At 40.7% G+C, this 27,920-nt stretch overlaps 1 protein-coding gene across 5 annotated transcripts in view; it reads right to left on the bottom strand.

The window, feature by feature from the left end:
• Positions 1-27,920, bottom strand: part of PCDH15 (protocadherin related 15) — a 599,860-nt gene that overhangs the window by 257,114 nt on the left and 314,826 nt on the right. For all 5 annotated transcript variants that reach the window (XM_069863953.1, XM_069863958.1, XM_069863956.1 and 2 more), the window contains 2 exons: positions 9,590-9,750; positions 5,919-6,074 (listed from right to left, as the gene is read on the bottom strand). In XM_069863953.1, the coding sequence (XP_069720054.1) occupies positions 5,919-6,074; positions 9,590-9,750 (317 nt within the window). The remainder of the gene's footprint in view (positions 1-5,918; positions 6,075-9,589; positions 9,751-27,920) is intronic.

Raw genomic sequence — 27,920 nt, 5'->3', positions numbered from 1 at the left:
AGAGCCCAACTCCATCCTAGCGCTTGCTTGGACCCTCTGGTGTGGTACCCAGCAGCCCAAGAGGGAAGCTTAGCTCACAGCTAACCCACCAAGTCAAACAAACACTACAGGCTCCATCAACATTACCAAGGATGAGGACAATCATACTGCAGCTATATAGAAAATGCCCATACTTCTAACACAGTAATTTAGATGCTCCTGAAAAAAATATTTCCTCATAAAACATGTAATTATAGACGCAAAAGACACATTTTCCAGCCATGCATGCACTAGAGAATATTAATTTTAACTTCAGGTCACCTTACCCAGTGGTCCCCTATGTCTACAAGCGTGTGAAAGAAAGACAGAAGACAACATTTAAATCCCTAAAAATCATTTGACAATATGCAGAATAGATCCAAATTCTGCAGGCACTATCTGTATATAGGCATTCCGTAGTATTTTTAGGATTTGGATAAGGCAGTAGAATGAGAAATCATGGTATTTCTTATCTCAGTATCTGAGATATCCTATATATACATACACATACGTATATACATATAGTATATATACGTGTGTGTGTTTATATAGTGTGTATACCTGATATAGTGTAAATACCTTATATATAGTATATACCTATGATGAGACATGACATGATAAAAAAGAGGCTACACAACACCTTGAGTAAGGAAGGAAAGTAGAGACTGTGGCCTCTTCACAGGAGAGGCACATAGTTATCAGATTAATAAGTGCACATAGTTTGAAAGATTTGGGAATTTTGCCTTAAGGCATGGAATTTGCTTTCTTCGTGCTCGTGCACTTCGATGAACTCAGCAGTAGGAGAAGGGAGGCCAAGGGGAGTATTATCACACAGAAATACTAAAGCACCGGCAAATAGGAGTTAATGATAAAATTCTCTACTCCTGGAACTAAAGGATGGCTTTGAAAATCCAGTAAATACTACTACAGTATTTCTGAACTTAAATCCATGGAACTTCTGATGCTGTGAGAGATGCCTGTGATAACATGGAAAAGTTTGATACATATTAGGCAGTATTTCTTGTAATAAAGATTTTAATACATCAACATTAACAAACAACTGAGGAAGAAGAAAAAAATGGTTAAGAGCTACTACACACACTGCCTTTGGTCTAAGATATTTTACAGCTACAAGTGACTGGAGCTTGGTGAACTCATTAGAAATTCACTTTAAGCTTCCCAACATTTACACCCTTCCTTGAGCACCTGCAACGGCCACTGATAGAACTACAGTGGGCAGAGGAGCTTTAACTCAGTAAAACCATCCTCTTTATTAAGCAAATATAAAAATTTAGATACCTTTTCGTATAAACCAAAACAGACACTACCCTACCAATCCATCTCTTTCTAAGCCTTTGGGAAAATTACAGGCTCAATTTAAAACCAGGTCTTTTATGTGGAAATGGAAAAGATGCATGTGAAACTAGGATTTATATTACAATTACCCTCACCTTCTTTTACAAATCAGCATGTTGCGAACAGTTAAAAGATAAAGAATACTTAACATAAAAAATCATTTTATCTTTCCAAAACGTAATTTTACCCCTTGACATTCCTGAAACTGAAATGCTACCTAATAAATTAAAATCTAGCTACAGTTATTTGTCTCATATTACAGATGCTAATAATTATGTAACAGTTTTGACTACTTGGGAAAATCCTAGCTCTGGACTTTACTCCCTAAAAAAGAAAACATTGTGGGGTAATTGCAAGGCTGAGATGTATTTGCCCAGGATTTCTTCCTAGTGGGTGTACACAGAGAGCACGGGGCTTTGGGGAGATGTTATACCCACAACGCGCACGTGCTGTCCAGCTAGCAATTCCTGTGTGTGAGCAGGCGTATTAAACAGCACCTGGGGAAAGCCCACCTCATGTCTTGTTCAAGCTAACTGCAGGCTGGTTATAGAGCCACAGTGCACATGTCCTTCATCCCATGTAGAACAGCCAGAGGGGCACAGCAGCTGGCACCAGAAACTGCCCAGGGTGAACCTGTAAAGCCCCTGAACAAGGCAGTCCTCAAATGGACACAGATAAAATAATAAATAAGTAAGATAATAAATAACTGTCCTTTTATTTGCCTTATGTCGTTCATGTAAGAGAAATTTCTGTACTTTTTAGTTTACAAACAAACTGAAAACAGAAGACCAGAGGCAATCAGAAAAATAACCACAAACCCCTCACTCTTGTAGTTAAATTCACTGGAGGCAGTGCCAATTACTAGCAGAATAAACTGTGATTAAAAATTGTAATCACTCACTAAAAGCTTTGAGAAAGTCTGAGATGCTTTGTGAACTTTGTTTTGGTTAATTAATGAGAGCATTAACCCGCTGGGTAGTGCTGAAGGGCACAGTGGTGCCACGTCAGAAGCTATAAGCGTAACAGTGACAAAATGGAGCACAGAAGCTAATTAAATCAGGACTGCAACTGGTCGAAAGAGCAACATTGCACTTAGCCCAATAACAATGCAAACAAATGATTGCACAGACTCTGAACACTGCTAAATTTCTGAATATAAATAATTTTAAATGGTGCATTTTTCACTCCGTCTTTCGGACTCCTTTCTAATTACAGAAAATCCTTGCTTCCTCAGCATTACAGCACTGACGTACCACCTGCCTTCAGCTTTCCTGCAAAAATTATGCATGTCTTGCAGGTGTCTGGGACCTGCATCGCAGCCTGTGCAGGCGCTTCACACCGACGTTTATGTTGCCTTCAGTCAAGACAAAAAGCACTTTGGCAACAGGTCAGTAAAGCACGGAAATGGCAATCACTACATTGGGATGGGCACGCTCCACTACTTGACCAGGCTGGCACGGTTTGGTGCAGGCTCTGAAGAAGGAGAAGCTGTGGCCGGGCCACGAACTCCTCTAGTTTCAATCTGTTCTCTGAAAACCCACAAAGGAGCAGAGCGACGCTGTGAGCATCGAGGCATACGAGCCTGGAACACTGATCATGCGATTAACACATGAAGAGTGGATGGCATTACCAAAACTCACTCAGTTGTGGGCACAGGGAGTCTCATAGCTACCTTTCCATCACACGTGGTTTGACTACAAGCCAACCACTTTATTCCATAAAAGTAACAGTGTAAATGAGTCTTCTCTGAGCTCTCCCTGTTGGGCAGTGTGGCTGCATGGTGCTGATGTCCCCTCAGTCTGGGAAGCCTCTCAAGGTTTCCCCAAGGCAGAGAGACCAATGGGAAATCTTTCTAAGCTCCTGGTATCATGCATGACCTTGTAGTACATTAGCTTTGAGTTATGCCTTGGTATCTTTGATTACATGCGGAATTGGCATTAATGAAACACTAGTGATCCATGCAGCTACTCAAAATTCATCATTAAAGACTTTGCATATATAACTATTTAGAAAAACTGTTCACCAAGTCTGAGATGAAGTTTGGACCTAGCCACACCTAAGCTCCATTAGGGGTTTAGAAAGCAAGAAAGTCCACTCTGAGACTTGTGATAATAGGAGGGTTTTTCTTACCCCTTTGTCTCGCTGGTATCTCTGTGAAACTTGATTCTAATTCAATTGTCCTTTATGTGTTTCTTCCATGCATTAATTAATACAGCAAACCCTCTGTTGAACTTTGTTAAGTCATATTTTTACAATACCATGTTAAAATCATTTTTCCTAATACCTTCGACAGCAGTTCTTTAAGTGATCTAAGTCACCTAAGTTTTGTGACAAATTAGCATTGTTGGCAGGATCCTAAATCAGGATTTGTGACACATGTAAAGGCCAAATTGAACACAATTTAAAAGCATAAAGAAGGTTTTACTGGTACTTATACAGATGGCATTTTGTGACCTCCAAATTCTGCTGGTAAGAAACATGGGCAGATGGATAGCTGAAAATTTGCCTGAAGGTAAATAATCTCAGTTTTAAAGGTATCATCAATCCTGAGCCCAGTTAGCTAAGAAAACCAGTAAATCCTTATCTCAGCTTCAAGTCTCAAAAATAATGTGTCTGTTTGATTTTTTTCCTGGCATACTTAGGCCTAACAAACTTTCCCACTCCTTTTCTGAGGCCTTTGAGTGGCCCCGTGCTCGGTCACTCACAGCAATGTAGTGATCATAGCGATAGGCAGAGACATTGAAAAGTTAAATCTCCCAAACACATAAAACTATGAAAGTTGGGTTTTTTTTAAAGAGCAAACCAAATCTACTAAAAATTAAACAATATGAGAGCAGTCATGCTCTTTCACAGGAAAAAAACCATCCCAAACCAAACCGTACACACTACATACACTACATATTTAATAGCTTCATTTTCTTAAACGCAACTCTAATTCTTTCAGCCTTTACCGACAGAAGACTGACCCATGTGTCCAGTCTCCTCTTAGTTTCACTTTGGACATTACCACTTCTTCCACTTCTTATTACTAAAGCCCCAGGATACTAACTTACCAAAAATATAGATCCTTTGTCCTGGTTATTAGCAATTTATTCATAGAATCATAGAATAACCAGGTTGGAAGAGACCCACCGGATCATCAAGTCCAACCATCCCCATCAAACACTAAACCATGTCCCTCAGCACCTCGTCCACCCGTCCCTTAAACCCCTCCAGGGAAGGGGACTCAACCACCTCCCTGGGCAGCCTCTGCCAGGGACCAATGACCCTTTCTGGGAAATTTTTTTTTCCTGAAGTCCAGCCTAAACCTCCCCTGGCAGAGCTTGAGGCCATTCCCTCTCATCTTGTCCTCTGTCACTTGGGAGAAGAGCCCAGCTCCCTCCTCTCCACAACCTCCTTTCAGGGAGTTGTAGAGAGCAATGAGGTCTCCCCTCAGCCTCCTCTTCTCCAGGCTAAACACCCCCAGCTCTCTCAGCCGTTCCTCATAAGGCCTGCTCTCCAGCCCCCTCACCAGCTTCATTGCTCTTCTCTGGACTCGCTCCAGAGCCTCAACATCCTTCTTGTGGTGAGGGGCCCAGAACTGAACACAGGATTCGAGGAGCGGTCTCACCAGAGCCGAGTCCAGAGGGAGAAGAACCTCCCTGGCCCTGCTGGTCACGCCGTTTCTGATCCAAGCCAAGATGCCATTGGCCTTCTTGGCCACCTGGGCCACTGCTGGCTCACATTCAGTCGCTGTCAACCAACACCCCCAGGTCCCTCTCCTCCAGGCAGTTTCCAGCCAGACTTCTCCTAGTCTGTAGCACTGCATAGGGTTGTTGTGCCCCAAGGGCAGGACCCGGCATTTGGCCTTGTTAAACCTCATCCCATTGGTCTCAGCCCAGCAGTCCAGCCTGTTCAGATCCCTTTGGAGCCTCCCTACCCTCCAGAAGATCTACAGTTCAACCCCTAATAGAATAAAAAACTTAAGCATAAAGTGAAATGAACTTGACCAGCTCAAGAAATCAATATAATTTTTCCTTCAAATAATGCGTAGAAGTCCAATCCACAGCGCTCTCTTTCATAAAAAAATAAAAGCAAAATAATTCAATTCATAGACATTATTTAACAGAGAAAAATGCAAATAAACCCAAACTGCACTTTGCCAAGCTTCAATATTGTTAGTGAAACCTTTTCAATTGTTTACTTTGCATTTGTTTCACTTCCAGGTTGCTGATACAACTGCATAATGCAGTAAAACATTCTGTAAATCGAACAGAAACCAGTGATACATTCATTGAGATGTAGCTTCAGATTCTAGGGTGTTCTGCGATATTACAAGCATCTTGATGAAAAGTGTGCTTGTCTTCAAATTCATTAAGAAAAATGAAGAACAGCTTACATGCTAAAATCTGAGCTACGCTGTCTGTGCTGTGCTTTTTTTTAAGTGACACAAACGCAAGGGTGAATTTACCAGGTTTTCAAATGGAAAGAGAAAAAAACGAAAGCTGGCATTTCGCATGACACCACACAAAAGAGAAAGAGAAAACCAGGAAAGCGATTCTGACCTCATTTACTGCCACATAGTATTGCTGCTTCTGGAACTGAGGCGAGTTATCGTTCCTGTCTCTCACCACAATCCGCACTTCATGGTTGATAATGGTGCCGACCTTTTTGTTAACACACTGGACTTGCACCACAATGGACTGAATGGACATCGGCGGCTGCAAGTAAAAACACATTTTTACGATACGCAGACAAAACCTGAACTAATAGTTAATTCTGAGTGACGTGAATATTGCTTAGGTTCACCTACAGCCCATCAGCCTGCCTGAGTTATGTTTAATGTTCCATGTCTGGATTAAAAACCTTCTCTGAGAGTGTCCTGACTACAGCTCCTGCTGGCAATACTCCAAGAAGCCCTACATGTCTCCAAGCTGTATTTTGCAGCCTGAGCTTTGCCAACCGTAAGTGCTAACACAGAAATAAAACCCCCAGCTCGATTAGCCCTTCACACTTCCCTTGAGACCACCAACAAAAAAGCGTATCTTCTGAGCTTCTTCTGATCATTGAAAGACACCCAGAAAATGTCATGCATTTTAACCTTTGGTTTATTAATACTGAAATTGAAAGGTCAAGTCAGAAATAAATTCAATATACTACCACTTACATTTACGAAGTAATTTAGAAACAACTTGGTCACCTTTAAGCGTAGTCAATGCAAAGTCCTGTTGTTTTCACACCCGTGAACACAATAATGTTCAAATAAAAATAACTCCCAAACCTGATGAATGGGTAAAGAAATTTAAGCTGGAAAGGCTACTACTACATACCTGAGAATAAAGGAAAAGGCACCTTTGCTTGGCATGGAAATACAGCAATCCAGCCTGACTCCTGCTCACAACTTTCCCACCCTGGCAAGTGCCAATTCACATATCTGAAGCAACAGGCTGGCATGTGAAATAATATCAGCAAGTTCTTTTTTATTTTGTCCCTAACACTCAGCAGAGAGACAGCAAGCACTGGATGGGACAACATGAAAAAAAAAAATCTATCTTTATTAACCTCAGAGACTTCAAGAGAATAAACAACTCAAAAATGTAATTTAAAGATGCATATGCCATCCTGTTCTGTACAGTGAATGCAAGCAGGTTTTTGTACTGAGATTCCGAGACCTACAATTATACCATAATTATGTATCTACGTAATTATGCTTTCACTCATTCTAAATGCTACTATTTCGTTGATTGATTGATTTTTTTTCTAGCTTTGCTATAATGGATTTTGGAACCATATGGCTTTCTTTACCCTTCAGACCTTGGCACTAATCAGTTTCTGAAGAGTCAGAATGGCCTTTATGGTGGTGTTCAGATCTCACATGAAGTATCTGTTCTTCCCTCACCTTTCTCTACAACAACGTACAGCACAAGCTGAGTCAATGCTCAGATTTAAAATCAGGTCTTTAAACAAACATTCAGCGTAGGCATTTTTAGAGAACAGAAGTATATCTGTAATGGAACACACTGTTTATGATACCGGGAACAACGTATCCCATCACCTTTTAGCAGTTCCTTTCACCTTTAGTTCTGATTTACTGCTCTTTGTCTTTTCTAAGTACTTAAAATCTTGGAAGAAAAGTCTGGAATTTTATTCTTATCTGATTTTCTTTGCAAAATATATGATCATTCTTAGTACAATCAATCAATGGAATCTAATGAGATTTTCTTTCAAGTACAGTAAGAACAAAGCCTAGGATCAGGCTAACGGAATCAGTAGGGAGTTGACAAGTGGGCACATTGGGAAGAGTATCCAAATACACTGGATGCAATTGTATATGGACCATTTGTGAATTAGGAACTTCAATTTCTGCTCTGAAATAAAAAAATGAATTTTAAGGTTCACCTTAATAAACTCCAAGTTATATTCGTATTACCAAGTTTCACACGGTTTTAACTTGAAAGACGAGAAAAATTGCTTAGGGTTTAAAAAAAAAACAAAAAAGAAAAGGAACTGCTGGAAACAGCCTTTAGGTAAGAGTCAGATTAATCAAGTCCATGACATAAATTTCACATTTCAATTCAATTAGTGGTGGTTTTGTGGGTTGTTTTCATGCCCTTTGGCTTGTGACTTACAGCAATTCACAGAGGACAGATACAACGGGGCTCACACCCAAAATCTCAGTTACATAAACCTCAGATTTTATTTTCTTATCTCAGTAAACACAAATGAGTAATTTTACCCAGCATTACAGTACTAGGGCTACAAATCGTTATGGTTCACAGTAAAAAATTAGGAAATAATCCCTTAAATACCAATGTAGAAACCTCAATATTACCTATATATAATTAAGAAAATGTATGTCTTTCACTTTTTCCCTTGCCACATGAGTCTAATTCTCACAAAGAATATCACTGTAAATTATCTATATGTATTCATAATAATTTAAAGTATTTATGAATTTAGTGAGACTGACAACGGAAACCAAATAACTTGACACGGTTGTTTTGGTAAAGCATCTAGTTAGATTCAGGTAAAGCAGCTCAGATAAACGACTCTACGGAGAGAAAAGTGCCACTTCAAGGGGCATTGAAAAAAAAGAATTAGCACTGAATCTAACAGGAATTAATTTGGTTTCCTAACGCCGTATGGCTATGCAGACTCGTGTGGGCTACTGAAGGACTGACTCCATGTGGTTCTTCAGCCTCACCTCTCTTTAGGGGCTCATGGTTTTTTCTCTGATGTAAAAATAATAGTGAACTGCACAACTTGTATCCTTAAAGTCTTTGGCTATCACGTCTGTTCTGCCATGTTTTGTACTGCATAACTTGGCTTCAAATATGAAAACAGTTTGTGAATTAAAACTAAACTATGAGCAGATGAATTAAATTAGCTCTTTTAAACTAATAATGGAAATGAAGAAAAATCTGCATGTTGTTTTTGGTACTTATGAATACACCTCAAAATGTATGGAAAAGGTAAATTAATTCATCAAGCTAACACAAAACAAACTCTTATGCACCCAAGGACATCTCCTGTCTTTAAAGAGCACTTTCCATGTTGATTAGATTTGCTTTAGAGTCAATTTTCCTTTCAGATTCTGATAAACAGCAGCAATGCTGTGAGAAAATGTCTCTTTTTAAAAAGCATTTCTTCAATGAAATCAGCATTGATGAGAACACTCGTATTTATTTTCTGCTTTTAATCTTCCTTTTTCATAAAACGTCAAACTTAGCCCGCCTATATTCTTTAATATTGTTACAGATGAGCATAGTACACAAATTTTATGCTGCCTTAAAAAAAGAACTAAGCTAGCTCTTCCTCCATGGAATTTGACAAGCTTTGTAAGTTAATGTTAATATTCACAATTTCTTTGCTCTTACTTACATGGCCATAAACAGCTAGAGCAGATTTTCAGTGTCACACAACCCGAGGTGAGCAGCCCTTCTTCCAGACAACAGCAGCAAACCAGAACAAAAATGTTTTTAATTCAGTAAACAAGTCAAATTTGGTGTGACACATATTTCTGCCAACCCACACAAATCGTCAAATTTCTGCATGCTCCCACTAAGTCCTAATCAAGAATCAAATTAACTCTGTTCACGTTCAGCTGGGGACAAAAGATAGATGCAGCTATTATATTCCAGCAGGTCTTGTTTTTATGGTCTTCCTGTGAGCGTACAGAGATTCAGAAATTAATCTACGGAAAGAAAAGAAAATAAACTGCAACTCCTAGACTTACATCTCTGTCCAGGATTCGGCCAGTGCTATTCAGGTATAACCTCTGCCTGATAGGATCGAGGATCACCCAGTAATCGACGTTGTCCTTTAAGGAGAGTTCGATGGTGGGATCTGGCCCTCCTGCTGTCCCTTTGATCAGCATATTGTCAACCAGGATAGTGCCTGCAAAAAACCAATAAACATGCCAGGGAGAAATTTAGGTGAGCATCAACAATTTTATGAACTTTCATAACGACTTCAACAATAAAAACACTGCTTTCTAACTAGGGTTTCTGGCATTTTATGTTTTGAGGGACATTTAAAATGTCTGAACCTTATTATCTGTAATGGAAAACTACCTCAGACACTGAAGCTATTTCAGACAATACCAGAAGCAGCATTTGCAACGCACAATAATTTGAAGTGATGATGAGACCCGCGATATGCAGAGAGTGTTTTCTCCATTGAGTAATAGCCACTCAATCGCACCTCAAACAAATGAAAGCACTGAAATAACCACATAGACTAGAATACATTTCCTACACCAAATACCACACATCAAGGTGAGGGGGAAAAACAGGCATAATACACAAAGCTCTCCAGGAGAAAAGCTTTTTTACCTTGACTTGCTCTGCAACAGAGTACTACACGGCAGCATAAAGACATGAAAACTATATCTACCAGAACAAAGGCAGTACTTAATTAGGATCAGCCATCTATTCAACATATAGAACTTGTTCTTTTCTTTTCTTGTCCCATCCCATCAGTTGAAAGTCTCGCCTCACAGCTCTACCAGTCAGTTCTCAGAACCCACAAAGTACATAATTTACTGTGTTCCCATGCCAACTCAGTTTCCAAATGTCAAGCATTACTAACTGCTTTGCACACCGGGGCTTCGTATTTGCATGCACTGTATTTATAAACACTTCTCTAAGACTTCTGAAGAATTAACACTACCCCATTTTCTTCAAACTGAAATATTAAAATAAATGATCTTTAAGTTCATCAAGAGTTATGAAGAAAATCTGTGAACATTGCTAGCTGCAAAACATTGAAATTTATTAAAAATATCACGTAACCTCTTGTTGGCCCAAACAAGTTAGTCTAAAATGGAGAGTAAAATCTCTTTATCACTTTATAACAACAGCAACTCTGTTCAAATATATGGGGGAGGGAGTGGGTTTGAGTTAAGCTGATACTTCTTCTGGATAAAACAGTAAAAATAATTACTAGTCTTACCCAGAGCAAACTGTTTCACAATTTTATTGATGAAAACACCCGAGTAAGGTTTTCTCAGTTGCTTATTTGGAAACTTCTTTTTATAACACCATAGAGATTATGGGAAGAAATACTGCCAAACATACGCAACTTTGCATGAAACGCTGGTTTCAAGTCAGAGGAGCAATAAATACACTTCTAGCCACATGAGGAAGACAGTTGCTACCCGCGTGTTTGACGGCTGTCAGCACAATTTCTTACACAATACCATTTGTACCCCAAACCATTGGCTTCAACGGGCATATAACTTCTGAGGAATCATCACAAGTTTTAATGTAAAGAGGATTTCACCAGAAAAAACAAGCTGATTACCAACCCTGTGACAGTTCAAAGTGTTTAAGTCTAGCCAACAGTTCCTCTAAAACCCATAAAATCCACCAGCTCCTGCATATTGCCCTCATTTTCGCACCTCAATGAAGACACAATGAAAGGTCACTGATACAAATCTGAGGTCATCTGAATAAAAGATGCCCCAAGAAAAGCCTCCCTTGAAAAAAAGACCAAGACAGTAAACACCACCATCACCTTAACTGCTTCCGTTGTTTTGATTTTTCCATTTCTGGTCAGACCTGAAGGCAATGTCTAAGTAATGGCTGTATCTTCACCAACGGTAATGCCAAGAGAAAAAAGGAAAAATAATAATAAAAAAAAGAATAATGAAAACGATCCTCTGGTTTCTACAAAACTCTCAATTGCCAATATAATCTAACATCACAGGTTCTGACTGAAATGACAGAAGCAAAGGGAAATTACTTTCGGATGTCGGAGCCACACTGCCTGTAAAGAAATCTAGTGCAGGCAGGATTTCTAAAGAAATTAGATCGATAATCGTGGCAGAGCACTGACTGCTAACAGAATTGTCTATGGGGCCATGCCCCTGTGAAGGTAGCAATTACCCTTCCATGAACTACATACAAGTAAACAGAAAAAAACCACCTCCCTCAAAGGCTTGTATTAATCCCTCACAGCACAGCGTGCACTTGGAAGTGACAAGATACAACGGCTTTAGTACCAGGAGCACTTCCCATGTGTTGCAGAAGGAGCAGTATAATTTTAGACTGCAACACCGACATAAAGAGGAAAGTGCTGTAAAACAAGTCACAACAGTGGCTACAACAGTGCCCTTAAGGTGGCAGACAACAAATATTTGCAGGCAGCTTTGGTTCTGTATGGGCTACGTACGCCATGGTTTGTTGGTCTTTGACAAGAAGGCTTCATCCTCCCCTGGCTAGTTTCTAGAAGCTTGCCTTCTGCCAAACTCAGCCTTCTGCAAGGGCTAAAGAGCTCAAACAACTTTATTAAATGAAATCGAGAGTAAGTGATTGCAATTACATACTTTTAAAAAATCAACTTAAAATCCTGTTGCGATGACAAATTTTGTACAGTCTCCATTAAACCGCTGCTGCTTAACTGACCTCACTGCTTTGAATTCTGCACTTCATTTGATTTTCCTCTGTGGCATTCTATAATAGCTATTTGCTTGATTTAACAAAGAACTCCTATTTGGTCCGTTTTGATACAGTGATTCTTTTGTTCGGAAAAATGGTCTGTTTTTTCCTCTCTTCAAGAGACAGTAGTTTGCAAATAAGCCTTTTAATACCCATCCTTAATGTATTACTCTTCTAATTTTGACGTTGTGGGTAATTTTTATTTTCCCCTTTAGATATCTATCATTTTGTTCCTTCCATCCTGCCTCTGTCCTTGGCCTAAAATGTCAGGGAAGTAACCTACCAACAATAACTCTTGCGTACAGGCAGTTCAATGTGACTGCACCACCAGATCGTCCATTAACTCTCCATAAGTGCGAGCACAAATGAAAACACACTCCTTGCTATTTGCAACACAATAATGCAAGTACAGACAACTGGCCTCCTTATTTTTTGCACAAACAGAAGCTCAAACAATGCTCGAGCTGAAGTGAAAGCTTTTACCTTATTATAAAAGTTACATACCTTAACTTGTGATATAATTACAGGAGGAGTTTTGCACTACTGGGGGAAATGAGGGGGCAGTGAAGGTCTGTGGAGGGCACCTGAACAGGATGCTGCTGCTCATGGTGAGGAGATGGGTGGCCCAAACAGATGCTTGTTTCACTCATACACTCAAATGATCAAGTACTGTTCCCTGCACTTCTGTCCTGCGTGCGCAAGCCGCTGCAAAGGAGACTAGGGACTTTAATTAGTGACACTTTTCCTGGCTAATTAAAAAAAAAAAAAAAAGACTGGTGTGAAAGTTAGATTGCATATCAACAGAAGCTGATTTTAAGAACAGCTTTTCATCTTGTGCCAAGCCCACAATCTCTCTGCTTTTCCACTTTAAGCCTGACGACCACCCAGATGCCTTGTGGAAAGCCCACACAGCTTTTCAAGGCATTAGTACAGAGACTGTACAAGAGAGGGAAGTTCTATTCTTTTCAGGTGTAATATTATTTTTCTGAACGTAATGACATTTACTCAGAAATGTTACCCAAGCTTGATGGGAATTATTCAATAAGTAGCTACAAAACAAGACAACAAAAATAAAAATTATAGAGCATTGTAAATATTCTAACAATAATTCTACACTAGGCTATTCCTGTGAGAGGAATCCAGAAGCTGAAAAATCTTCATTAGAGTGAAGTGATAGGGGAAAGGATTGTTTTTACAGATCAGTCTCTGCAGAAAGTGATCTTTCTATGAGAAGGGCATTACAAGAGACTCGGGTGCAAAAGCCATTAAGTACAGAATTTGCAGCTTATGCTCTACCAAGGACAGAAGACGCGCAGTGCTCAGTGAGAACTCAATAAACGGGGTTATTTTAGTTGAATGTTTTGGCAGAGCCCTTTTTTAAGGAGTGAGTGAATTACGACTGCTCTGGGAATGACCCTTATGCTGGCACAAGACCTGGAGAACAAGACTCGAGTAGAATAAAATCTACAGCACTTTACCTTCAGGATTTAAAAGGCATTCATGATTTCTCTTTCTGCAGTTGCTAAGCCCACCTCCTCAGTTATATTGCTAAAGGGGGCACCAGGCAAAAGCTGGCCTGGAAATGGGATGACAGACTCCACACATGGACAGTCAGTCCCCAAAGCATCGAAGAGAGACACCTAACTGCACCCAAAAAAGCAAGCAGTATTCCTGCAGATACCAGCTGGACAGACCTCACCCTCACAAGGTTCTCACACATAACAGCAGCACGTAGCCTTCCGCGAGCTCAGCTCTAGATGGGCTGTGTCCAGTGCACTAAATTGTGAAAGATTCTGGTTTCCCATTTAAAGTGAGCTCTTTGGAATCACCAGCACAGCACCAGAGTGGCACAAATCACTCAGGAGGAGAGTCCAAACAATATTTTACTAAACAAGGTGCATGCCCTGAACCACTGGATACAATCAATGACCCATATGCGACAGAGCACTGACAAGAATCGCAAAGGCTGTGTTACCACAACAATCTGCAACTTGGAAACACTGATAACACTGGATAAAAATCTGCTTAGCGGATCCGAAAAATGTTGAAAAAAAAAAAGCCTGATGTTGCCAGAGTCAAAATTAAACACCAAAAATGCCTGCTACAGCCTGCTGCGGCCACACTCGTTACTAGGGAAAAAAAATGAAAAGAGAGTGAGGGAAGAGAGAGAGAAAAAGAGAAAGAGAAAAGAGGTTATATAAGAGAGAGAAGAGATGAAGGATAGTCACCACCTTCAAGGCACCGTGTGCTGTAGCATGTTTTTTCTTTCTCCTGTGCGTCCAAGAAGATCTGCATCCAGCCTGACCTGGTGGGAGGTGTCCCTGCCCATGGCAAGGGCGTTGGAATTAGATGATCTTTAAGGTCCCTTCCAACCCAAACCATTCTATGATTCTATAAAACTTGTTATCCCTACTCTCAAAGCTGATGAAAAACCACCTGCAATAGTTTTCATTGTAACAATGATTAACCTCCGATGCCAAATTTCATTAGCAGTTACTTCAGCTGTATGGTGTGCAAAAAGGCTAAATAAAACCTAAAAAAAAAAATCAGATTCTGCTATTCACACAGAACATAGTTTTTATTTCAGTATATTAATTCTACATAACAAGTCCAAATAACACGTCAGGGAATTTACATTAACCATAGTTGGTATTTCCTACCCTGGAACACCAGCTGTTGTATTTCTCAGTCGGTGGTATTTAGCCCGGGAGAATTAGGCACGGTACCCATCTGGAAGAAATGCCTTTAGGAAAGAATCAGGTATCCATGCATTGTACTCACAGAGGCACAGTACATGAAATGAGCAACGTGAAGTATTACTTATTCATTTGTCCAAAAGAGAAATGAAAAGAAACACTGGTACTTAATGGGCACATCTACGTATGCACACACGCACCAACTCTAAGCTGCAGTAAGGGCAAGTACTAATAGTTGTCAATAGGCGGAAGGAAACTCATCACTTGACACTCTAAATAAGTGGGTTTTTATTCGTGCCTGGTCTATTAAAACAATGAAAAACAGCCAAGCAAAGATAGCAACAACTGATAGCCTAAAGAAATGAGAAAATCCTGCTTTGTAAAGAAGCTGGTGCTTCTGGATGGCTGCAGGCTGGCAGCTCAGACTCAGTTGTGGTGCTAGTAAGAGGTAGCTGGGCTGACATCCAGGTGGGCATCTTCCCTGGCACTGGGAAACCCAATGTCAGACAGACCAGGTGGTTAGAAACCTTCTGCTAAAGGGTGAACAGCATTCCCACTGGTGCCCTTGCTCTTATGTCTTCTATTGGTAAGCTGAAGAAACCAAAGCAGACTGATGGAGGTAAGCAATTCGGGAATCTCTCCATGTGCCAGTCCCACCACTACCTGCTGAGGACCATTAAGGATGTACTGTAGAACCTGGCTTCCTCCTGCACATACCTGGTAGCTTCTCCTCTGCTCGGTGACTCCTGGGCAATGTTTACACAACATGCAATATGCCAAGTTTCTTTCGAACAGATGTGAATTAAAAAAAAATCCTGATTGTACTGCCTACTGCTGATTGTAAAGCAATTTGAAAATAGGGATTATTTTCTTACAGAAAGGCATTAGATGGATCAGTTGAAAAGGTAGTTGCTTTTTATTTTAAAATTCTACAGAGTTTTCATAGTTAAACCTGGATCACAAACTTAATTTTCTGCATTTGAAGGAGTATGTCTGTGAAATAGGATGGATTAAACAGCAATAAATTAGAAGTCAATGGGAAATGAAAACCTTATTGCAGAAGTACATTCTCAACATTATCATGAACCTACTTAGACCCACGCTCAGACAGAAAAACAGGGTAATTCTACAAAGGCAGCTCCTGCATTTCCTATTCTTGATCCTCACATCATCAGTAGGGATCTATGAGATGTTCCCAAGGTTGTTTCAAGATTGTTTTCCTGCTGCCCTGGCACATCTTCTCCCATCCTGCTCCATGTGCAGCCACAGCCTCCAAGCAACTACAGAGCATAACTGCACCCAACCCCGTATTTCAGTCAAACTAGGAGTTTGACAATTTCAGGTTTAAGGCTTCTATCCTGAGTTTTTCTGCATGGACTTCATGCCTTCCTACTCTGAGCCACTGCAAGAGTTGTACTGTGGGGCAAAAGCCTGTCCTTAAGGCATTGCACAGAACCAGTTTGGGTGTGACAGAAGGGAAGGGGACCCATTTTCCTGTTCTAGTGCTTCCTAGGCAGCATGAAGACAGAGATCTAGCACTGATGGCTCCTGCCCCAGGATGAAACACTGCAGAGAGGTGATGAAAGACATTTAGAGGCAGTTCTCAGTCAGGGAAAAGCAGCAGCCTGGGATCACCACCGGTTCAGAGCATGTGTATGCCTCTCTTGAGGGATCTCTCCACCCTCCCTCCACACTGACAAACAACAGGACCAGAGTCCCATAAAGACAGAGAAGTGCCTCAGTACTTCATATGTGACTGAAGGATTGGACCCTCGGGATTTACACTCTATACCAAAACACAAAAAATAAGGATGATAAGAAACCAGAAGAGGAAAGCAATGTGGTCAAATGCGAACTACTAAATCCACTAAATATTCAATATTTGCCTTCCTATGTGTATAAAGACATATTTTTTTGTTAATGCTCCCCCCTACCAAGAGCAAGAGGTGAACAGATGAAAAACAACTGTGAAAAGACAGAGATGGATGCCTGGGAGAAAGCAGAGGGGAAGAGGAAGCAGTGAAGCAGAGTTTGAATCACAAAGCAGCACTGAGAGGCACAGAGATTTAAAGAACCAGACGACAGCAGAGATACAGGAAAATGTAGAGACTACGCTGTCCCACACAAACACTGCTAAGGATTGGGGAGGCCAGGGGTCTGGCTGGGGACAAAGGTTACTCTAAGTCCCAGGTCATACACTATTCTGCACAAAGTCCCTTCCTGCAAAATAACTGACAGCAAAGGAGCATCACAGACAAACCCAAACACCCCATCCTTCCTCTTTTTCAAGAGAAAATACTGAAACCCATGAATTCTAAAGGCTTAAAACAGGAAAAACCTGAAAACAGTTTTTCAAAAAATCATTTTTCAAAACCAACTTCTATTTGTTTTCATGCTCGGGGTTTAAGCAGCAGGACCATCGCTTGGGTCACAGCAGGGTCCTCGTTCTTTTTCAACATTTCACTGGAGGAAGGTCACCACCAAGCCCCACGCTGAGGCCACTGATATTGCTCTTGTATTCGCTTTCTGCAAATGTTTTCAACGTAAAACCTCTTAGTACTGCAAAACTTAAATTAAGTAGGTAAAGCATGACAGTGTCCATGGACTAACTCGAGTTTGTTGATTTTTAACATGCTATTCTTTCTTTACGCTTCAACAGAACCCAGTACTTCTACCAAAAGATTAATTGTATCTGTTAATCTTTTTTTCTAGTTTCTCCACCATACTCCCACAGGCTACACAGAGCAAAATCCAGAGAACTACTCCCAATTCCACTTTTCCCATTTTGCCCTTCACTCAGCACTGGGGTCAGGAGCCAACAGTGTTGAACAGAGCATCTAAATGTCAACAAATGCTTTTCTTTAATTTAGCAGTACTTTTGCTACATGGGACCACATCAATGTTTTTAAGGGATCAGACTGTGGTCTGCAAAGTCATTTACAAGATATCCAACAATACTCCATATTCCAAGTGGCAAAGCAAAGCAAGTCCTACAGAAAGACTTGCATATTTTTCCATTTCAGTCTACCAAAACTTTTCCTTCTGGGAGAATTTTCTCTTCTCCTTAACGTTTGTGAAGTCTTTTGAACCCATTCTAACTACGAATGGTACAGAAGGCAAACGCAATTACTCTCTTCAAAACTTATCTAAAGGTTTACACTGACTTGCTCCTAAAAATTCAATCCCTGTAACACATTACTTATGCAGAATATTTTCAAGATTAAAAGAATTCAGTCACGCTTAATCAGAGTTTCGGGTTTTTTTAAAATGTGTAAATGCCTATGCAAATATCTGCACAAAAAGACCAAAGACCATATCAGACCAACTTCTAGCCTGGTATCCTGGTTGCAGCAGAGGCCAACGGGCAATGCTCAGGACACATCTAGATCTTAAAGTGACCTACAGCTCCCTCCCAGGCTCCGGGACCCCCTTGTCTGTGGGCTTACTGGCTTCACAGGTGAAAAAATAGCATGCGAGGCATTTACAAACCCCACAGGCTCTTCTTCAAAAGCTTTTAAAAGCTTACAATTGCACACACGGAAAAGGTATCAATTCTATTTTGCTCAAGGGACTATTTCTAAATAGCTAACTATGCATATGTTCAAAACATATTGAGCTGTTAACTGAAATAAAAGCCAATAATCTGACTTCTCTCCATGTCAGCAGCTGTGGCTATTGCAGAACAGTAGCAGCTTTCCCAAGGGCTGGAAGGAAGGTCAGGGTTGCTGGCTGTGTGGCAGCCAGGAGGAACCCCCCACCTCCAGTCTAGGAGCTTTAAGCAGACTCCTCAGCCCCAGACTTGCTGCTATCCAGCCAAAAGTCTCCTGTCTCTGCAAACTCCACAAGGGTAAAATACCTACAGAAATAGAGTTTTGAAAGACCTCGAATTGTGGGATTCCTCTTCTGTTTTTTAGTTTAGCAAATGGGGCAAGAAATGGATTGCTAAGGTTGACATAATATTCTGTATTATCTATACAAAATGCTGCCAGTTCTTGAAAAAAAAGTATCCCCAGATCAGTGTTCTCACACCAGACAACGTGTATGGGCACAAAGAAAATCACCACCATTAAGAATCTTATCTTATAGAGTATCTCCCACACAATGTAAAGGCTATTAAGACAAAAAAAAAAAAATACAACCAAAACATAAGTCAAACCTCTGGGAACTGTTTTTATAAAAAACCCCAAAACATTCTACTTCTTACAAGACAGCCCAGAAATAATAAAAATGCACATACTGCAGTCAGCGATGAGATAAAAAGTCTTAGGGCTATTCCAGCAAACACTGTTTCTCATCTCATTTCGCAGAAGACCATGGCAACAGCAACTCTTGAAGGTGATTTACATGTGCAAGACACAGCACATGGTGACAAGAATATGTATAAACAAGGAGAACGCGACCACTTTGAGTGAGGTTTTTCAGGGATTAACTTAGCTGGAATTAAAGACACTCCCTCAGGTCATGTGCTCTCTGATAAAGGGAGCACAACAGCACCATTATGTTTCCACCTAAGTTTTTACTGTATTTAGATAAACTTTTTTGTAAGAAATTAAAAAAAAATGGTGTGGGAATTATCCCTGAATTTTACTGGGGGAAAAAAAGGGAAAACCCTGTCAAAATGATTAAAGGTGATGTAAAGGAGGAAAACAATGCTGTACAGCAGAAAAAAGAGCCAACACAACATCCTCACCTAAATGCACAGAAAACTGGCAAGACACATCAGTGAAAACAGAGGGTGGATAGTTGGCGGCTCTGGATTCAGGAATTGGAATTAAAGTCAGACATACGGGCTCCTCACTTTAACCCAGGCAAGATCATGAGAGTTCTGAGGAGATCTTTAGCACTAGACGTCTTTTAAAAAAATTATCGAATGTCTTCCATTAGACTGTCCACTCCCAGCCTACTCTCGAAACCAGAGGAAGGGACCGAGTTCTGTATTTTTTGATCCTGTTATTTCAAGAGACCGATCAGATGCGAGGTTTTACTTCCATTCATGCATTGGACCTTGGCCTGAATTCATCCAAGACCATGAAAGTCAACTGGAAAGTTAATCTTTGCCTTACTAAACACTCAGAGATACAGGAGAACCAGTGCAGCGAAACCTTGGCGCACAAGGGAGAACTGGAAAGCAAAACTTTACTCAATGCCAGGTTATGGAACAGTGGTGTTCTACCACAACTCACAAGGTAGGAATTACCACAAAATAACAGGTATTTCTTACCACAGAACCCAATTCTGCAAACTAGCTTTTGCCCTGACAGTTGTGGTTTCTGAGAGTAAGCTTATTACCCCTTACCATGCTGAAAACTCCTGGCTACATTTCAGTACTTTGGGGAAAAAATATGTATGTTAAAAAGATTATGTTTATTCCCAGCCAGAACTGAGCTCTTGGGAACACAAATTCTCTGATTATATGCATAGATGTTTAAGTCAGGTACCTGCAAACAAAATTATTTGCATTTAAAAGGAGTCATGTTCCCCAGGATACCCAGGCTTTCCCATTTAAATATATTATCACAAAAACAATCTCATTTCTATTTCAGATGCATTTTATTTCACTAAGACCATATTAATCGATATTAATAAATGTTGAATTTACTCTTCACCTGCCAAGTGGGCACCAAGCAAAAACAAGTTTCAGCTATGAGACTACAGAGTCTTCAGTAGAAGCCCAGAACACGCACACCTGCTATCTCACAGCACAACACATTTCAAATTTAATTTACTACGTCTGTGCAGTATGGACAAGCTCTCCATAATTAAGACAGACAAACCTGCACATCCCAGACGGAGCAAAATCACAACGTGCCCACAACCAAGTCCCAGTTTTACACCATGTGCCTGGGAAGTCCCACCACCCAGGAGGCCAGTCACAGTTCGTACCCGCAAAACATTCCTGGGAGAAAATGAGTTTCATATCATGAAGAGGATGAGCAGCACCTGCTGTCAGCAGAACGACACAGTATTTTTTGAAGATCTTTGCCCAGGACTGCAAACATCACCTGCAAAACACTCCTCTCTGCTATCTTCCTTCTCCAAACCTTTCATAGAATAGTTTGGGTTGGAGGAGACATTAAAGCCCATCCAGTTCCACCCCTGCCATGGGCAGGGACACCTCCCACTGATCAGGTGCCCAAGGCCCATCCAACCTGGCCTTGAACACCTCCAGGGATGGGGCTGCCACAGCCTCCCTGAGCAACCTGGTCCAGGTTCTCACCACTCTTATTCGGAAGAAATTCCTCCTTATGTTCAGTCTAAATCTGCCCCTCTCCAGTTTATACCCACTGCCCCTAGTCCCATCACTACAAGCCTCTGCGAACAGTCCCTCCCCAGCTTTCTTGTCTTGAAAAGACATCCTCACCTGCAAGCACCACCACAGTTTTCATCCCCCATTCTTTTGTTCATCTGACTTGCCAAATCCATGACATTGCACTGAACCCAGAAGTCCAAACACTCTTTTTTCAATGTATGTTCAACTTCTTTAGCTTCAGCCTTTCTCTTCCCAAACCCTTCCTCAAGTTAACGGGTCCTACACTCATTCTGAATGCGACCTGTCACACTGAGCACGAATGCATCAGATTCTAAAATCAGAAATTGAAGCCAGCAGCACTTAAGTAGCATACGCTGACCAGTTCCTAAATGACACAGAAATGCGCACGTATAGGTTGGAAGAAACGCAACCTGAAAAAATATTTCTGTTGAAAACTGAAAGCGTTCCTGAATTAATTTAGTGCCAACTGTGGTGCCTTTTTTTTGAGGCACCTATAAACCACGCGTGATAGTGTTTGTTTTTACAGTCCTTCCTCTCTTCTCGAGAACGCTGGCTGATAATTTACTAATAACACAATATTTTTAAGTTCCTGGAAATGTTTTCTGTCAGGTTTGATAAAAGCTGCTGCAATACAAACAGATTTTCTTTTTACTTTCTTTGTTGCTGTGAACCCAAGATGTGGCTTTTAGTGCCTACATGGACCAAGAACACAGAATAGTCTGAGGTGACCTGTGGTGTCACTTTGGACCAGCTCAAAAACCAACTTTGACCAAAAAAATTCCCCTGATGAGCTTGGGGATCTCCAGGGTGAGTCTGGGGCTCCTGAGCTTGGGGGCAGGGGGAGCAGCAGGAAGGGCGGCTGCCAGGGCTCTTTAGGCTTTTAGATTCCTCCTGCCAAATGGGAGAACCTTCCAGTGCCCAAAAATGCAACACAGGGAAAAACAGCCAAGGTGGAACAACTATTTCCTGCCTCTTTCCCCACAGATAAGGGTCAGGATAGCGGAAGATGCACGTGAAGCAAAGGTCCCCCAATTCCTCCTCCTTGAACAATACTTGCTACCTGGGCATCTGCTGCTTCTTGCATGAGATGAGCGTGAATTGGAGAGACTGGCTGTTCCGTTTCATTTATATTTTTCTGAGAGGAACACCAGATTTCTATTTCCATTCCACAGAAAGTAGAACCCATATCTAATTTTCATTCTGATTCTAGAAAAAAAATATTTATTTGGAATTATAGAGTTCTGACATCCAAGAAATGCCAAGCTTTGACTACGTTTGCCTTTCAAAATAGAAACCCCTATTTCACAATTAACCTGAAATACATCTCTGGGATTGTGCACACAGGGTGGGACTTGAGCTCTAAACACAGGCAAGTAAAATTGATAATAAAGTGTGGGGTGTCTTTGACCAGTGAAATTCTAATGCCAACTGTTTTATCAAAATGAATGTCTTGGCACGCAGCCCACAGAGACGGAGTGCAGGGCAGCTATCCATTCGTCACATTCCCTTGGGAAAACCACATGTTTGGGTAATCTGTTTTAGAGTTCCTAGGCACGTTCCAGAATGTGTCAGATCACGAATACATATTAAAACCTGTTTTTGTAAATCGGGTTTGTTTTCCGATTCCTTTAGCCATTACTCAAGCAAATCAAAACCAGGGTTTAATGGCTTTCTGTTTAAAGAAGTCTAATTTACACTTTAAACACTCAAGAGCTTATAAATAATGAAACAGATCAAACATTTATTTGGGAACACTGTGATCGGGCAATGGCGATTGAAGGTGTGAATTAAATGACTTGAATGTTTTCACCTTAATTTGGAGCCATCCTAGGGCCTGTTTGCATACAGTTCTGAGAGGAGCAGCAGGAGCCTGTAATGCTCTGCTCTAAAGCAGAGTAATTAAAATTATAAAGGGTCTGCCTAAACATTGCTTATGGCCGTCTGCAGAAATTTTTAAGAAATATTCCCTAGACATTTGCTGTGCGCTGTAATAACTACACATATCTATTTCCTCCTTAGAAAGAAAGCAAAAGAGGATGACTTACTAACACTTATACATCACCTCTATCTGTTCAAGTGACTTTCTGCAGGGAAGTACCCTGAGAAAAACAATGACTATTACCAGCACACCCAGATTTTCTCCATGCTCCCTATTCAATAACAAATGAAGATCAATTAAAGCCAAGCTTTCCAATATCTTGCCTCAACATGACTGCTTAGTCTGAGTTTGGCTCTAGCGTCTCAGCTGAAGATGATAGTAAATCACAGACATTGCAACCTAAGCATCGAGAAAGAGGAATAAGAGTGTGTGGGAAGAGGCCAGGACAAGCCATCATCAAACACTACCCAGGCAGAAATACCACAGACTTGAATTTCCATCTTTATGTTTGGACACAAGTCGCCTTTAACAATAATGGGATCTTACCATACTCTTGCTACAATCTCTGGCAGCAGCAAAAAGAACTCATAAGGTACAGAACAGCACTTCAGACCACATGCATACTGGACTTCAATAACAGACAGAGGAAAACCTGTAGTTCCTTGGAAAATGTTTTGTCTCTTTAGTAATATAAAAAAATATAAAAAGATGTGATTTTGCAGAGAACCAAAGAAGAAACTTCTTATGATGCCTTAGCAGCAGCAACGAGCAGACAAACTACCCCAACTGGCAAAGGAGAGCCTGATACCAGGAGAGAAGAAAAGGATATTCTGCCTTCAAAATTTATTCTTTGCTGATCTGTAATAGGCTGAGTTTTGGAGGAAAAGTGCACTTTTTTCTCCAATAGCTTAAGCTTTTCATGCATTACTGCCTAGCATTCCCCTTCGTAAGGAGAGCAAAATCCATTCTTTCCACATGAACTGCTTTATTAGAGAAAGAAAAAGAATCAGAAAGGGACTTAATCATGGACCATTTGTAACCTGAAATTGTGCATAAACTTCAAAAAATCGAATTGATGTCAAGTAATCAGAATTTCAAAAAAAATGACAAGAAAGTGATTAAGAAAGAGAGTCACACCACCAGTTTTGGAACAGAATCAAGCAATTCAGAGAGGAAGCAGAAAGAGGGATGGATTACAATGGATAAATAAAAATATCTGTCTAACATCTAACATTCATACTATTTTATTATTGCACTAAACCACACAAAATCTATCTGATTTATGTCACTGTCACTGGTACCAACTCACAGGTGTTTTTGCAGGCACATCAATAGGAAACTAAGAAAATCAGAAATACTTGGCACTACATCCTGCCTAGAAGCACTTTCTTTTCCTCTTTATGGACATTCAAAAGCAAGTTCTAAGCCGTTTTGCTGCCTCTGCAACCAAGCATGAGATTTGAGTTATGAAGCAGCCAAATACTCTAACGCCACTAAAATTTTACATTTATGGGGGAGAAAAGCCAAACTGGTTAAAGCCACACTGCTCCCCAGAGACAGGCAATCCTTTCAGACTTAGGAGTGAGGATGTATCCTGCTTGCGAGTGTAACACGAGGATCAGGTTTTTAACTTTTGTCACTTACCTTGCAAATGACAATTGATTTTGTTTTGTCCCCGCAGACTGACCTGCCCTTTCCTCAAAGCAAAAGTATAAAGGAAAAGTCATTGAGTGAACTCAAGACAAACACATGGTAAAAACTCCTAGAGAGCTCATGGCAATTGATTTTGCTTGTAATCTGAAATCTCTCTTAAAAACAGAAAAGCTGAAGTAGAATAAAACATTAGTCTTGTGATTAAATAAGTTTTTGCTGTTCTATTGAATGCTCTATGGAAATTAAAACTTTAGGCATTTGCTTTATCAAGCAGTTGCAGCAAATCCTAAAAGGAAAAGAAAAAGCCTTGGCATGGAATGAAGTAAAAAAAAAAAAAAAAAAATAATCACATGACACTACATGCTAGTGATTCTACACATGCACAAACTCGAACCTCAGATGAACCCCTTGCTACAACACTGCTGAGAACATTGCAATGTTTAACCATCTCATTTTACTTTTCAGTAAGACAAGAGTATTGTCTTAAGACAGTAAGTTTTAATGACAAAATCAGCTCAAAAAATATTTGTTCCTAAATGATGACCTACTTAGACCTGCACAGAAGTGGTTTAAACATTCCCAGCTACTTCTGTTTCACTTGAGCCATGGCCACTTAGTTTAGAAGAACAAAGAATATCAAAAATCCCACTTTATGATGAAGTCTCTTCATCATACCTTGAGAGGCACAGTAGAGAAATACCCATAACCACACAGCAGAAGTTCCCTGCTTCTGGGTGGAAGATACACAGATACACCAATTAAAGGCTCTACTGTAACATTAACATAAAAAAATTACTCTAAGCTTTCATGTTCAAAGAGTTATCATCTGCCCAGCATTGAAGGAGACTGAGGGGACACCTCATTGCTCTCTGCAACTACCTGAAAGGAGGTTGTGGAGAGGAGGGAGCTGGGCTCTTCTCCCAAGTGACAGGGGACAGGGCGAGAGGGAATGGCCTCAAGCTCCGCCGGGGGAGGTTTAGGCTGGACATTAGGAAAAAAATTTTCACAGAAAGGGTCATTGGGCACTGGAACAGGCTGCCCAGGGAGGGGGTTGATTCACCTTCCCTGGAGGTGTTTAAGGGACGGGTGGACGAGGTGCTAAGGGGCATGGGTTAGCGTTTGACAGGAATGATTAGATCCTACGATCTGGTGGGTCATTTCCAACATAGTTACTCTATGATTCTATGAAGAATGCATTTCAATCACTAATTCTACAGTGATAAATGTAAAATTCTATTATCAAACCAAAAAAAAAAAAAAAAGGCTAACTACTCTGTTTTGTTTGGTCAGTGCAGCGGAAAGAAAAGTCAAAATCCATGGGTAAAAACGAAATACAAATGGACTAATGGATGGGCAATGACACACTTCTTTAGACATCATGGGTAAGGGCTAACACTGTGTTGCTACCACCAAACAGACAGTTAGCTTCTCAGGAAGCTTTGTAAAATGTTTGGCTGGAGAGACATACATAAAAAATAACCTCACACAAATTAAATGTATTACTAGAAAACAATTATATTGGCAATCCACATTTAGGAAATGTGGCAAGGAATATCCCTTTCAAAGGATGGGCTTCTGAGCATGACAATGAACACCAGACTCCTACATGAAAAGATACGCATGTGTATGTTTTTCAGGATAAATACATTGAAATAATAATTCTGCACTGGGCTGACTTTTACAGCCAGGAATTCTCGTAGGAGAAGGCTGTCATATATCTGGACTCCACATTGAGATGATATCTTGGTTTCTAACACATCTCCCTGAACGCAGGCTGCAGGACACCAAAAATGCTCTGTTGCCAAAAGGCTTAGTAGGAGGGACCCGGCGGGAAGCTGTGATGCTCTCTTATCACAACAGACCTATTCAACACATAGTTCCCTAGCGCTTTTTAAAGTCTACTGCAAAATTTCCTGTATTTCAGTAGGCCAGAATAAGAAGTAGTTCTACAGATTATGCAGTTAATGGACACGTTCCAAGGAAAATCACATTGATCTTTGTGAGCATAATTTCACTCATGATTCCAACAAGAACAAGATTTCATTACTGTCAACGCCGTATGTCTGAAACACTGAAAACAAGGTCTAATTCTACTCCTGAGAGATTCGTACTGCAGGAGTGAGATCACGGTTACACACAGAGCAGATTTGAATAATTTACTCGGTGTCCGTGCTCTGTATTTTCCCAGTCCTTACCGCTGCCTGTCCCTTCCCTAGGTTCCCCCTCAGACATGTATTTCCTATAGAATAAATAAATAAACACAGCAAAAGAGAAGCAGGGAGAAAAAGAACCATTTTCTGTTCCACAGATCACCAACCTTTTCTTCACACCAACTCACAGCTTCACTTTTTTTTTTTTCTACATGGAAACTGGCTGATGAAATTCATGTCATTCTCCAATTCCCTCATAATTTCAAAACGCCTTGGTCTGTTTCAACCAAACAGAAAACATGTCTGGAGGTCTCCAATAGTGTTCCTAGGGATGCGGTGAGAAGGAATGGTTGGATTCAATGATCTGGTGGGTCTCTTCCAACCTGGTTATTCTACGATTCTATGATTTGGGCTGAGGAGACCATCTCCCCCCCAAGAGGCACAGCCGTGGCCACGGCAGCTGCAGCCCACAGACTGGGATCCTGTCTCACTCAGTGCCTTCCCATGGCAGGGGACAAGAGGAGATAAAATGAATGAAGAAGGACAAATATGTACAGAACCACCTGTGCTTGTGGCAGACCTTATACCAAAAAATAACCGGTCAACGGAAGATACCTACACAATGCGTATTCCTACTAAGATCTGGACATTTGGGGCCACAGGGGTAGCACATTTAAAGTGACTTTTTTGCAGAAACCCAGCAAAAGGAGAGAGAGTGGGTACAAGAATGAACACTTCCTAAAAGGAGAACCAGCCTACATGTGGACGCATCCACCCAGGCCTTCCAGCGTGCACAACGCTAATTGACTGCTGCTACAGCTCTTACATAGAATCATAGAATCACCCGGTTAGAAAAGACCCATTGGATTATTGAGTCCAACCATTCCTATCAAATACTAAACCGTGCCCCTCAACACCTCGTCCATTGGTTTGCATCCAATCTAATTATGAACTTGCACAGCCTTTGGTCAGCATTTG

This window comes from Phaenicophaeus curvirostris, chromosome 9 (assembly GCF_032191515.1).
Source record: "Phaenicophaeus curvirostris isolate KB17595 chromosome 9, BPBGC_Pcur_1.0, whole genome shotgun sequence".
NCBI lineage: Eukaryota > Metazoa > Chordata > Aves > Cuculiformes > Cuculidae > Phaenicophaeus > Phaenicophaeus curvirostris.
Note: the sequence above shows the minus strand (reverse complement) of the source record. Positions and strands in the feature narration are given on the sequence as shown.